At 35.6% G+C, this 12,671-nt stretch overlaps 2 protein-coding genes across 2 annotated transcripts; one reads left to right on the top strand and one right to left on the bottom strand.

Annotated features, from left to right (window-relative positions):
• The first annotated feature begins 1,109 nt into the window (after nucleotides 1-1,109).
• On the top strand, nucleotides 1,110-2,298 carry LOC122297557 (early nodulin-like protein 1). The gene is made up of 2 exons (XM_043107667.1): nucleotides 1,110-1,400; nucleotides 1,744-2,298. Exons 1-2 carry the CDS (start codon nucleotides 1,199-1,201, stop codon nucleotides 2,100-2,102), a joined length of 561 nt encoding a protein of 186 aa, XP_042963601.1. The 5' UTR covers nucleotides 1,110-1,198; the 3' UTR covers nucleotides 2,103-2,298.
• Nucleotides 2,299-3,077: 779 nt separating this feature from the next.
• Nucleotides 3,078-11,607, bottom strand: LOC122296524 (DEAD-box ATP-dependent RNA helicase 51). Its single transcript, XM_043106300.1, has 12 exons — nucleotides 11,108-11,607; nucleotides 10,145-10,330; nucleotides 9,233-9,418; nucleotides 8,025-8,108; nucleotides 7,660-7,701; nucleotides 7,368-7,439; nucleotides 6,628-6,927; nucleotides 6,045-6,083; nucleotides 5,860-5,964; nucleotides 5,495-5,563; nucleotides 5,283-5,408; nucleotides 3,078-3,765 (listed from the first exon to the last, which is right to left on the bottom strand). The coding sequence occupies exons 1-12, from the start codon at nucleotides 11,462-11,464 to the stop codon at nucleotides 3,583-3,585; spliced, it is 1,749 nt and encodes a 582-aa protein (XP_042962234.1). The 5' UTR covers nucleotides 11,465-11,607; the 3' UTR covers nucleotides 3,078-3,582.
• Between the last annotated feature and the right edge of the window lie 1,064 nt (nucleotides 11,608-12,671).

Raw genomic sequence — 12,671 nt, 5'->3', positions numbered from 1 at the left:
AGCTGTTGAGTTGAAAAAAAGTTATGATTCCCACATTAAAGAAGTTTTGAGTTGAATAATATTTAATAATTTAAAAGTTGTGTTTAAATGTTGAGATAAGTCTAAAATAAAATCTAACTGAGATGAGCTGAGCTCATTCAAGGATCCAAACGGAGTTGGGCCAGTTTGGTTATTAAAATGTTCTGAAATCGACTTAGTTTAATTTGATTTTAAGTTAAGTTTAATATTTAAATATATAATTAGTAAATTATTAAATTTATCTCAATTTAAAATATTTTTATATGTGGGACTCATAATTTTTTCAACTCAACATATTTTTACATATAGAATCTATAAATTTTTTTAATTTTTAATAAATAGTACTAAACTCATCTTAGATAGACTCCACAAAATTCACTCCACCATCTCAATTCACTACTATTCATAAAGAATTGAATTTAACTCAATTTACCTTAAAATCCAAACATAGCCTAAGAGTTTAAAGAAATTTTTCTAATAAAGATTACGTCCATTATTAGTTAAAAAGTAATATAAAATCTTAATAAGTAATTTTACTTTGCAAGGAGTTATTTTTAAATAAAAATGTAATATAAGAATACAAATAAAAATAAATTTACATTTTAAAATATTAAAAATAAGTCTCAAATAAAATTTTAACAGGCCTAACCTATTGAGCCAGCCTAAGCTTATTTTTCTTCTATTAAATGGCCACATTAAACTTATATGTTTGAGAACTCCTAATCATCATCAATTTAATGTGGAGTAATGTTACATATATATATATATATATAATTATAGAGTGCGTAAATGACGTGCAATCGTTTTAAAAAATAATAAAATTTATTAACAACAAATTAATTTTTTTTCATGTAAATTATATATTTATTATTTTTTTTTTAAATTACTTGCACTGCATTCACGATTGCAATTATCATTTTGATGTAATTATATCTTCTTTACACAACAGTTCATACGTAGTCAAAGATCATAGCCCTACTTCTTCTTAACAGCTACCTCCACTTCTCACTCCCAATAACTCTCTCCCTCTCTTTCGGTAACAAACTTCAACTGCAACTCTCTTTTAAGTCCAACTAGAGAATCATCTAAATCTCTCTCAAACACAGTCGATTTTCGTTCCCTAGAGAAATTACATAAACTAAGTACTTAGCTATCTAGAGCTCCCCTTAAAGGTCCAAAAATGGCTTCTCTCACCTTTACATTTTCCTCCAAACTTTTTCTGTTTATGATTCTTTGTCTCTCATCCAACCAATTCTCTTTCGTTGCACCCTCCCAGTTCGAAGTCGGCGGCGATCATGGCTGGGTTGTTCCCAAGTCTAAGAATGATCAACTGTACAACCAGTGGGCTTCTGAAAACAGGTTCAAAGTTGATGACACTGTCTGTAAGTATCATAACATTTACTTTTCGAAGAACGATTTGTGAAATCCAGAACGTGAAGCTCTTAGAAAAAAAGAATAGCATTACCCATGATTTCTTATTGAATTTTCTACGACATGATTTCTGGCATGCATTCTTCTTCTTTGAATAACCTAATAATATCATGATTTGTTGATATCAGTTGATGTCCATTTTCTCTTTTCCCAAACCTTTTGATTTTCCCTCAAAGAGTCATGTTCAAGCATCAATATATCCAACAAAAGAAGAAAGAAAGATTCTTCATGAGGATTCTTTTTCTGGGATATCTGCTTACTTTTGTAGTATATATCGTGCATGTATGAACTCAGATTTCAAGTACAAGAAAGACTCAGTTTTGGTGGTGAGTGAGGAGGAGTACGAGAAATGCCACTCGGCTCATCCCCTGTTCTTCTCCAACAATGGTGACAGTGTCTTCAAACTGGACAGACCGGGATTGTTCTATTTCATCAGTGGGGTTTCTGGACACTGCGAGAGAGGGCAGAAGATGATCATCAAAGTTTTGGAGCCTGCACATCCTCCTGATCAATCTGCAAACGACAACACGACAACAGATGTTCCAACCCAAAACAATGCTGCTGCAGTAGTATTTGATCAGAATATGAATGCCATTTCTTCTCCAATAATCTTGTCCTCCATGGTGTCGTTCTTTGGGCTCCTTTTCGTCTGAATTCATATATATGCAATGCTGATTCTTAGTGGTTGTCTCATTGTTTTCGGTTTTAGAATGGTGAGTAAGATCATGAAGAGACTCATGAATTTAGTCATTAGGAGATTGTTTTTATCCTAAAATTTGGATTATTATTACTTTCATATGAGGGATTTGATTTTGCATATTAATCGTAATTATGATCTGTTCTTGGTGATGATTTTTAGTCTACCTAGCTCCTTCAGTTTTATGAGGAAAACTCAAATTCTCCAATATATGGAAGAAAACAAGAGTAAATTTGTGTTTCCCACTTTCAAGAAAAAACAAAGAAAAAGAAAATATTGTAATACCATTTTAGAGCAGTGCCGGTCCCAAGAAGAACATTTAAATATATATATATATATATATATTTCATTCATTTTTTTATATTCTTAAATATTTTAAAAAAAAAAAAAAACATTTATAGGACCCCTATGTTGGCGACTAGCATTTTTGACCATTTTAATATCACTTTCAAATAAAAGAATTCAAAGGTAACATGTAGTATTTTCTTTCTGTTTATCCTACAAAAAGGGTGGGTTTCAATCCAAGAGCTCTAGAGGTTGAATTTTGGTGGGTTTAAAGTCTGGGAAGAACCCTGATCTGCATGATTTGCCTAGGTCAACAACGTTCTTATCTATTCATCATCCCATGATGCAATATTAAAGGATAAGTTCACAAAAAATATATAATAAATAATCTTCAATCATCTAATACCACATCATGAAATAATAAGAGGATTATGAAAATTGAAATGATGAGTAATGTATAAATTGTTGAAAATTTATAACTTAATAATTAGCATACTGTTGCAGTGAACAATAATCTCAAGGCCTATCTCCTCTCTTTTCCTACTAGTTTGGACTCATGAATATATTTGATAGATATATGATGCAACTTTCTTGATTGAGGGATTATGTAGGGTTACTGGTCAGTGTTGCAGAAACAGAGGCTGAATTAGGTCTAGCTGAGTGATATTCCTTTCTATTCAAAGATGTTGTAGTTAGACAGCACAAAATATCCAATGCAGTAGCAGGTCAGGTGGAATCAACCCAATACAAACTGACTAATACATAAAAAATCTGTTTTTAGTGGTGAAATTAACCCCACTAAAATTACAAAGAACAATTAGAAATAGAAACCTCTATACCAAAACTGAGTAGAATCGGCTGAGTCTTTCTGCAACCATGGCCGAAAGACCAACAGTTCTAATACAACTTATCCTCGCCACCGGCATAGATCAAAATCTGGTCCACTCAGATGAGTGCTTTTGTATCAAGGCTGGTACTTAAAGCGCCCACCATATATCAACTTACTAAAGATACAAATTGCAAATTCATATGCTCGATTCCTGCTGGATGCAAACTTGGGATTTTCAGTTCAATCACTACTTAAAGAATTTATATTTATAGCTTGGCTTCATAGCTTATGGGGGCACATTGGTTTACCAACCCTTTCCCGGTTAATGCCTTACAAATTGTCGTATATCATCTCCACCTCCCTGCCTTCCATAAGGGCTGTTCTCACTGAAACCATGTCGGCCTCCCTCGACTTTTCGCATTTTCCTTCTGAATTTTGAGGCACCGCTATCTATGTTCAGATTTACCTTCGGCGGGTTTGAAAAACAGAAAGAGCCAGCAACAGCCTGCCCAAATCCCAGAACGCATTGGAAGTTATATACCATACGATAATAAATTAAATCCATCAATTTGAAAATAATAATAATAATAATAATAAATATAAACCTATGTTATCAAATTTTTGCCCAAAAATTTAGATTAACATGGTCACCTCCAACCCTAATTACCCAAGTTGCTTTCCTATGATGCCAACCCAGGTAATTGGCAAACTCTTGATGATTTTGAACTAAATAGAGCTGGTTGTCCCACTCAGTTGTCCTCACAAGAAACAACCGCCCCCCTGCCCTTTCTCTCTCGTTATATCAGCGTGGTGTGTGTATTTTTCAAGTACAAGAGTTAATGGATGTTATTATTATTACTTTTTTGCGGTAGTTAATGGATATGTTATTATAAAACTTGGATTTGATGCTGGAACACCAGGTGTAAAAACTTTTGATAACATGTGACACGCCATTTCACAGTATACTCATTAACTCTGTCAAAGGATCAAGTGAACTTCCAAGAAGACACGCTCAAACTACCCAAAACCCCCAGTTGAATTGGCTAGGTGATAGTTTACGTAAAACCGAATTTCCCTAGAAACCTAAATTCAAGAAAGGCCTTAACCTTAGATTTCTAGAACATTCTGATCACTGCCAAAATTGTTGTCCCCAATACATACTGAATTTATCTTGTTTAACTAATACCAAAGCTGAGTAACTCCAGTGCCTTCGTTTTAATCCATATTTTGGCACTGCACGCTGCAATGGCGTGTTTTTTTATCACATGGAGTGCATGTTTGGCATTGCAGTGGGTAATATAGCTTTTAGCTTAAGACTTTTATAGTTGTAGACCTTAAGTAATAAGCTCTATTATTAAAAATTATTTACTATATGATAACCATATGTCTAAAGCACTTTCAAATATACTACATTTGTTTGGAAATAATATAAAAAAGAGCTTTTTCATATAGAAATGACATAAAAGGTCATTTGAAAATTGTAGTGTCACACCTGTGATAAAATAAAATGGCAAAGGTGTAATTATATGAAAATTGTAAGGATATTTTTCACCCATTGATAGTTTTTTTTTTTTTTAATAATTGGAATTAAGTTCTGCATTATCTGGAACAGCACGTTTGAAAAAAACCATCAAAATGATGCTTCACCTTTTCCTCGAGCGTACTTTTTAGCTTACTTGAGATTAAAAAGTAATTTTATATGTAACACCCAAACAACTTAATTTTAACATTAAAGAACTTTTAAGGCTACTTAAGCACTTTTTAAGGCCCCTAATGCAATCCCAAACAGGCCCGGAACCTCACCAAGGCAGGGCACTTCAGACACACTCCTAGGGAATAAACCAGATACATGATCCCGCCAGAACTATGTATCAGGTAATCCAGGGAAAAATCTAGAGTGAAATTGAACCCAGGATATCTTGGCCTACAACTCATTCCAATCTGGTCCTTTGACCACTAAGCTGCACCGCCATGTAGAATGATAGTTTAAAGATATAAATTTTCTTTAACCAAGGAGAATACCTGCAGATCAAGGCGATGAACGTCAAAGATGTCTTTCATAGAGTGAGAATTATATGCCAATAAGTAGGACCGGTACGCATCTTTAGCCGACTTGTTCAAGTAATAGTTGTTGGCCACCAACTTTTCCTGCAATGATACAATTAGTCCAATCTAAATCCTGCAGTTTATAAAAAAGATGCTAATAATTATTTAATGTCAAAGCGGGAAAGTACCAGGTGAGACTGCACATTAGCCAGCTTCTTTTGATCAAATTCATACTCTTTAACGGGGACTTTTGCTGCCTGAAAGTGGACATGACATCTTAACTTCAATGCAGAACAAGCAACTAACATAGCAACAATTTAAGATGGAGAAAGAAAAAAGGGACATTGGCCACCAATTTGTGCCCTGCTCAACTTTCTTCATGGACATTCCGCCACGGTAATTATTGTGATAATACAAGGGCAAACAAATGGCTAGTTAGCATCCTATTAAAAGGGCGTATACAGCTTATAGAAAGGATTGTATAAAGCAGTAGTCTCTAGTTCGTTTCAGATTGGATTATTTTTCCTTTTCTTATTCAGTGAATAAACTATACCTTCAGATAGCGAAGGAACTGCAACTCTTCAGGTATCAAGAAAAGAAGGGCATTTCCTTTTGCACCTTCACCACGAGCAGTTCGACCAACCCTATGAATATATTCCTGAAAGTAGCGACCCTAATCAACATAGATGAACAGAATTGATAACAAAAATATGTTAGATCATGGAGGAAAGCAATAACCTTGGGTTCATCCGGAGGATCATACTGCACAATCCAGTCCTACAGAGGGGGAAAAGTCAAGAAATATTCATTAGGCTCAAATGTTGAAGTTACATAAGTTTAAGAAAACGGAACCATGGCTGCATCAATATAGTGAAAGGTTTAATGATGTTTGCTAACTTTTTAACTGTTGTATCAGCTACAACATTTGTTAAATGATGGCACCCTTTTAACTAAATTGGGTCCAAAGATTTTCAGGCCAGACCATTTTCACCTTCAAGAAAAGCTGATGCAGATTTGTAGCAGATTCAAACCCTAGGAACCAGTGAAGTGCATTAAGCATTCACACATTAGTTTACATTGCTAAAGACACCGAATGTGCATGTCTGAAATTAAATTCATAAGGTAAAAATATGAATATTTTTATAATAAGCATACCCATTTAAATTAGATATGATTTCTGATCTACTTTCACAGTATGTATGTGTATTTTTTAGTTATATATGGCTAATACAAAATTGAGTATAAGTTACAACAACAACAGTACAATAAAAGAAAAAAAGAATAATAATAATTGAAAAAAATGAGTAAACAAAAAAACTACCACATCAGGAATATCAAGCCCACGAGCAGCAACATCAGTACATAGCAAGATTCCCTTTTCTGCTTTGCAGAAGTTAAAAAATGTAGTTGTTCGTTTCAGCTGCTTCTGTTTTCCATGAATATCGAGGCAATCGAGCTGAATGTATCTCAGAAGTTCAGAGTGGAATTTGACTGAATTACACGAAGAGAAGAAGACCATCACTTTTTTTGACAGATTCCTCTTCAAGAATGAATACAAAAGAATAAATCTCTTGGCACTGGACACAACACAATAGCCTTGCTGCAGCCCTTCATTGGTAACCTATAACCCCAAGGACCTTTGTCAGATTTTAAAGGTAAGGATTGAAGAATAAGAAAGAAAATATAAATAAAAATAAATAAATAAAGGGTGGGGTTTGCTTACACTAAGGGGTATCTCCATACTAATAGAGTCTCACACTTTTTTTTATCAGGTATCGAACTAATAGAGTCTCACACTTTATAGAATGTATTAGAAGTGGCCATATTACTGAAGCCACTAGTTTCTCATGCTCAGATATCCAATAACATTGCTGTTAAAAGGTCTAACAAAAATATCATGTTAAAAGGTGCAGTGGCAGCAATACCATCAGTAGCAATTATTCCTTCTTTGTACACCTTTTTCCTCTTTGATAAAAGAGCTCTCTCTCACAATTAAAGAAGTTATTGGTGTGCACTGTGCAGATCAAGTATTCAGAAACTAAACGTATGCTACATTTTTACCTTAGTCCTCCCATCATCCACATCAATATAGACAGGGGTTGTCTGAAATGATAAGCGTGCAAGATCCTCAACCTACATTTTGCCAAGTGTAAAACCTATTAGAAGTCAAGACCAAATCAATGATTGATATTAACAGAAACAAGAAGGCCAAATTTACGTCAACACTCAACTTTTCCATACAGAAAAGGAATTTTGGCGTATAAAAATGATAAATAGAGTAAATTATTTACAACATTGTAATTGGAAAAGATAAAAGACTAACAACTATGAGGTTTGGATATGATGCACTAACCTTCTTAGTTTGGGTGGCCGAAAATAAAGCTGTTTGCCTATTCTGCACATTGAGTAGCAACTCAAAATCAGTCAAAGAAATTGAAAATTACCATTCATGCTAACGTTACTTAAAATGGCCCATGACTGCTCAAGCATGTAAAACAACCTTCTTTCAGAACATGTATATGTATCATTTTATTTTCCCTCCATTATCCTCAAAAGTACAAAATGGGGGGCAAAGAACACAAGCTAAATTGGTTTGAATATGATAGAGAAACAAGGTTATTTTCTCACTATTATCCTTTCTTTTCCGTTCTTCTTCCAAGAAAATGATTATTTTAGATCTCTCTATCATTAAAAAGGGACATGATTAATACAGTTTACCTTTGGTAGAAGCTTAATAATCTGTTTCATTTCTTCCTCAAAGTTTGCTTCCAGTATCCTGTCAGCTTCATCGATTATTAGGCACTGTAAATTCAAGTTAAAACAGAAAAGGATAATTAGAATGTATGTAAACCTTTCATACATTGTTACTTTGGGCTTCGGCTATTGTATTGAATGGGATTAGCTTTAATGACTTTTATGCTGCTTTTCACAACGCTTAGCTTGTAATTAGGTTCATTGCACAAATTAGCTTAATAATCTGTTTCATTTCTTCCTCAAAGTTTGCTTCCAGTATCCTGTCAGCTTCATCGATTATTAGGCACTGTAAATTCAAGTTAAAACAGAAAGGATAATTAGAATGTATGTAAACCTTTCATACATTGTTACTTTGGGCTTCGGCTATTGTATTGAATGGGATTAGCTTTAATGACTTTTATGCTGCTTTTCACAACGCTTAGCTTGTAATTAGGTTCATTGCACAAAATAAAAGACAAAAAACTGAGGCCCCTTGCAGAGTTTCAGTGAATGGAACAATCAGCATGGCATAACTGACATAAATACATAAAGATTTAAGAGGGAGGGGGTTAAAATCTCTTCAAACAACATTGTACACATAGTTAGTTCTTCCCATGTGCAAGTTAGAACAGACTTCTTGGCAAGTAACAAAAAACATATGAATATAGTACCAAAGGGCAATCAACTGCTAGCTGCTTTATGCTTGTAGTTAAAGTATGAAACCCGTGGCAAAATAGAATTACTTGTAGCCATGCTTGTAGGAGAGGTAATCACATTCATCCTAGGCATTGCTAAGGGTTGGGTACTGACTTACTCTGTGTGTGTGTGTTTTCTTTTTCTTTTTTTGGTTGGGGGGGGGGGGGGAGGTTTCGGGGAGGGGTTTTTCTTCCATACGTTTTTCTTTTGGGCTTTCGCTAGGTACTTAGCAATCAAGCAACGAAATGTATAAAAGGATAGAGGAAATTATGTTACTGATACAATACATGTTTAAATTCTTATGAACATAACATCAATATAAATATATGTATATAAACTATATAAACATAGTATGGCATAATACTATCTTAAAAGAGAGACATTGATAAATACACGTTTATGACTCAACTATAGCACCCTGCTCCAAACCAGCTAGTATGGCATATTATTGGGAACAAAAAAACTTATATGAGTATTTAGAATTGTGTATGCATTACCTTCAAGTTTTTATATATGAATCCCTTGGTGTTTTGAAGATGGTCAAGAAGTCGACCAGGGGTGGCTACTAATAAATTCACTCCTTTCACAATACGTTCTGCTTCTCCTCTTCTAGCTGAACCACCAATAACCAAACCGAGAGTCTGCGAGTGGTACTTGAGAAGGTCTTTTGCCACAGCATGGGTCTGAATTATTTGAATGGTGAATTATAGTCAGCATCACCCAGTAATCAATGCAAGACTGATGTGTTTTAGGAGATAACAACCTAGAAAGTGCAAATGCCATTGCCAAAAAAAATCAAATATTATCTTCACTAGAAGCAAGAATCTGTGCGCCTCCAAATATTCATGTGTCATAGGCATAATGTTATCATCAATCTCGTAGTCTCACATCTTCTTTACAATCATTTCATAAGGTATTTTTCAAGTCAAATATCTTACCAAATCCAAATAGAATTGAGGCCCATAAGTGCCATGATAGGACTCCAACAGTATGGAAGCAAAACACCAGAGCACAATAAATATCCAGTAAATCAACCACTTTGATCATTATTTTTCTAAATTTACATATTTCCACCTTCCTTGGCTCATGTTGTTGAAAACAAAGTTGACTAGGTCAACTGCAAAATACATAATGAAACCTATGTTTTTGTCACAAACCCATTAAACTTTTGGTATCTTCACTTTGATGATACAAAAGATATGACTGGCATGACAAAAAATGAGACTTCTCAAGTAACTACATTAAATAATCCCTTCTCCCATCCCATTATTGCAGGAGGAAGCACTTACTAGACTTTGAAAGGAACCAAAAGTATTTTCACTTGGACAATGCAGTATGGGCATCTTAAATGAGAAAGTAAGACTGCATAGAAAATTGCTCTAACAATCACAGTGACCAAGTATGTTTACCTGTATTGCAAGCTCTCTTGTTGGACAAATTACAATCACTCCTGTTCCATTACGAGGAGTAAAATGGATGTGATATAACAACTCGACAGCTGGTATTAGAAAAGCAAGGGTTTTGCCAGACCCTGTCCTTGCAGCTCCAAGAACATCTTTCCCTAGCAAAAGTGGTGGAATTGCTCTGGCTTGAATCTGCATTTTAAAGATAGGTAAGTTGTACCATGCGTAAGGCTATAAAACATGCAACATGAAGTACGCAGATAAATATTTCCTGTTATTCATTACAAATGAGCACATAGCAAATCTGCATGCCATTACCATGGAAATCCCAAGTTCTCACTCTAAAAAAGAGATTTTTTCCTTGGAAAAACACAAAATACAAGAACAACAACGAAACCAAAGAGGCACACACTGCAGGAAGGAAAAAAATAATTAAATGGAGAAACATGAGGTATGTGGTGCTTAGCTAAAAAACGACAGTCACTATTTCGTGGCCTTTTACTCGTGTCTTGGAGTCGGGTTTACAATGTCACTAGAAGTCAAGTCATATAAACCAAATAAAGAATCACTAAGTAATTATAAAAAATAGATACTCTTGGTACAGTTCGCTCATTTGGAAGATATCATACCACAGCTAGAGTGTTTGAGAAGTTTATCAAGCATTTTCAACTTATTTTGGAACCCAAATCCCTATACAGACTGAGTCAAATTAACATTACATTCTTAATAATCTTCAATGTAAACATAATTAACATTAAATTAGTATTTTTTTACTTATCAAAAATATAATATTCGATCGAAACAACAAGAGGCTATACGTTTCCCTCTTCCTCAAATTTACAGTTCTTTTCCTCTTCCTTATCTGAGCTACCAAACAAGAAAACAGCCACAAAATAAACCTAAGAAAATAAAAACAGAGAGACGAAAAAAGTTCATATATAAACTTTTAGAGGATAGCAGAAGCTATACCTGAGTCATATGCTGAAATCCCATATCCTTAACAGCATTGAAAGTGGGCTCAGACAGTCCCAAAGATTCAAAGGATTCCGTACTCATAATCCCAGACCCTCCACGATTACTGCTTACCTTCTTCTCCTCTTCCTTCAGTTCCTCCCCATATCCACCACCATCCTCTACCTTTTCTTCGTCATCCTCCTCCTCTTTCAACTCCTCCCTCTTCTCTTGGTTCTTATCCTTCTTCTTCTTCATCTTATTCTCAGCTTCTTGAGGTACCTCTTTCCCTTTCTTAGGCCTCTTTCTCTTGCGCTTCTCTTTCTTCATTTCGTCAAAGGGCTCCGCTTGGTTTTGTTCGGCTTGTTCGGCCATGGCGGCTGATTGTAGAGTTTCTGTCTTGTGCTCGGCGCTGTGGTTCGTTTGGAGGAAGATAAGAGGACTACTGGGTTTTGAGTCAATAACGGTGCGACTGGTAGCAACAATAAACCCTAGTTAGTGTATTTTAAGAAAAGAAAAACGAAAACAAAAAATACAAAATGCATTAAACCCTAACACACCAAAATAAATAAATAAAATATTTTTTTTTCTTAAATATCACATTCTTGAGAATATCGATCCTCTCGCACCGCTCCGCGTACTCTTGGACACTGGGTTTGGTCCCTCTTGGACTTGGGCCTATAAACGGGCTGGGTATGACGAATAAGTTGCATCCTCCTTAACATTTCAGAGTCAAGATTACCTGGAATCATCTAAGAGAGACGCCTGGGGGCTGGGGCCGGGTCGGGTGTGATATTATTTTTACACCAACGAATGAGGTGCTGTCACGTATTGGTTTCAGTGGATGAGAGATTAGACATGCATGTATCTGATCACATTTTTTTCTATACTCATTTCTCCTTCAACTCGACGCTTCGGCCACTCTCTCTCTCTCTCTCTCTCTCTCTCGACGTAAGATAAAGCACAGTCTTCTACTCCCCCCACCCCCGTCGCGACCTGCTCCCCCCGTCGGGGTACGAGTACAAATCCAGTGACGTTTCCCATTTTCTACGTGAATTCTATTCCGACCAGCCATCAGGCTCTCTTCCTCAGTTCCTCTTGCTGAAGAAGCAGGGGTTGAGCTTTGCATAATGGCTCCGATTCCGACAATGAGTTGGGGTTAGAAGTGTGGTGGTAGGCATTAGTGTTGGGGTCCGGTAGGGGTGAGTTGGTTTCTGGGAAAGGTCGACTCGAATTTCTTGGATTTCTTTAGAGATGTTTGAGATGATGGGATTTTGAGAGCCTTCTTAACTGGCATGGAAGCAAATGAAGGATAAGAACTCTTGCATCTAGACGTGAACCAGAGAGATATAAGGAAAAGTATGAGAACAATGGCTGCTCCTATGCATATACCAAGCACAACCCACAAACGGAGACCGAAAATCGATGTATGCTTTGAGAGTTGATCGTTGAAAAATAGATAGCCAGTCATAGTTCCTCTGGTTCTTCTTACTCGTCTTAACTTACTGTCAAATCGGTTACTTTTTGAAATACAACCATAGAAATGAGGCAGAAGCATAGGGAAAGAAGGGGGGGGGGGGGG

This window comes from Carya illinoinensis, chromosome 15, assembly GCF_018687715.1.
Source record: "Carya illinoinensis cultivar Pawnee chromosome 15, C.illinoinensisPawnee_v1, whole genome shotgun sequence".
NCBI lineage: Eukaryota > Viridiplantae > Streptophyta > Magnoliopsida > Fagales > Juglandaceae > Carya > Carya illinoinensis.
This window is presented reverse-complemented; position numbering and strand designations above follow the sequence as displayed.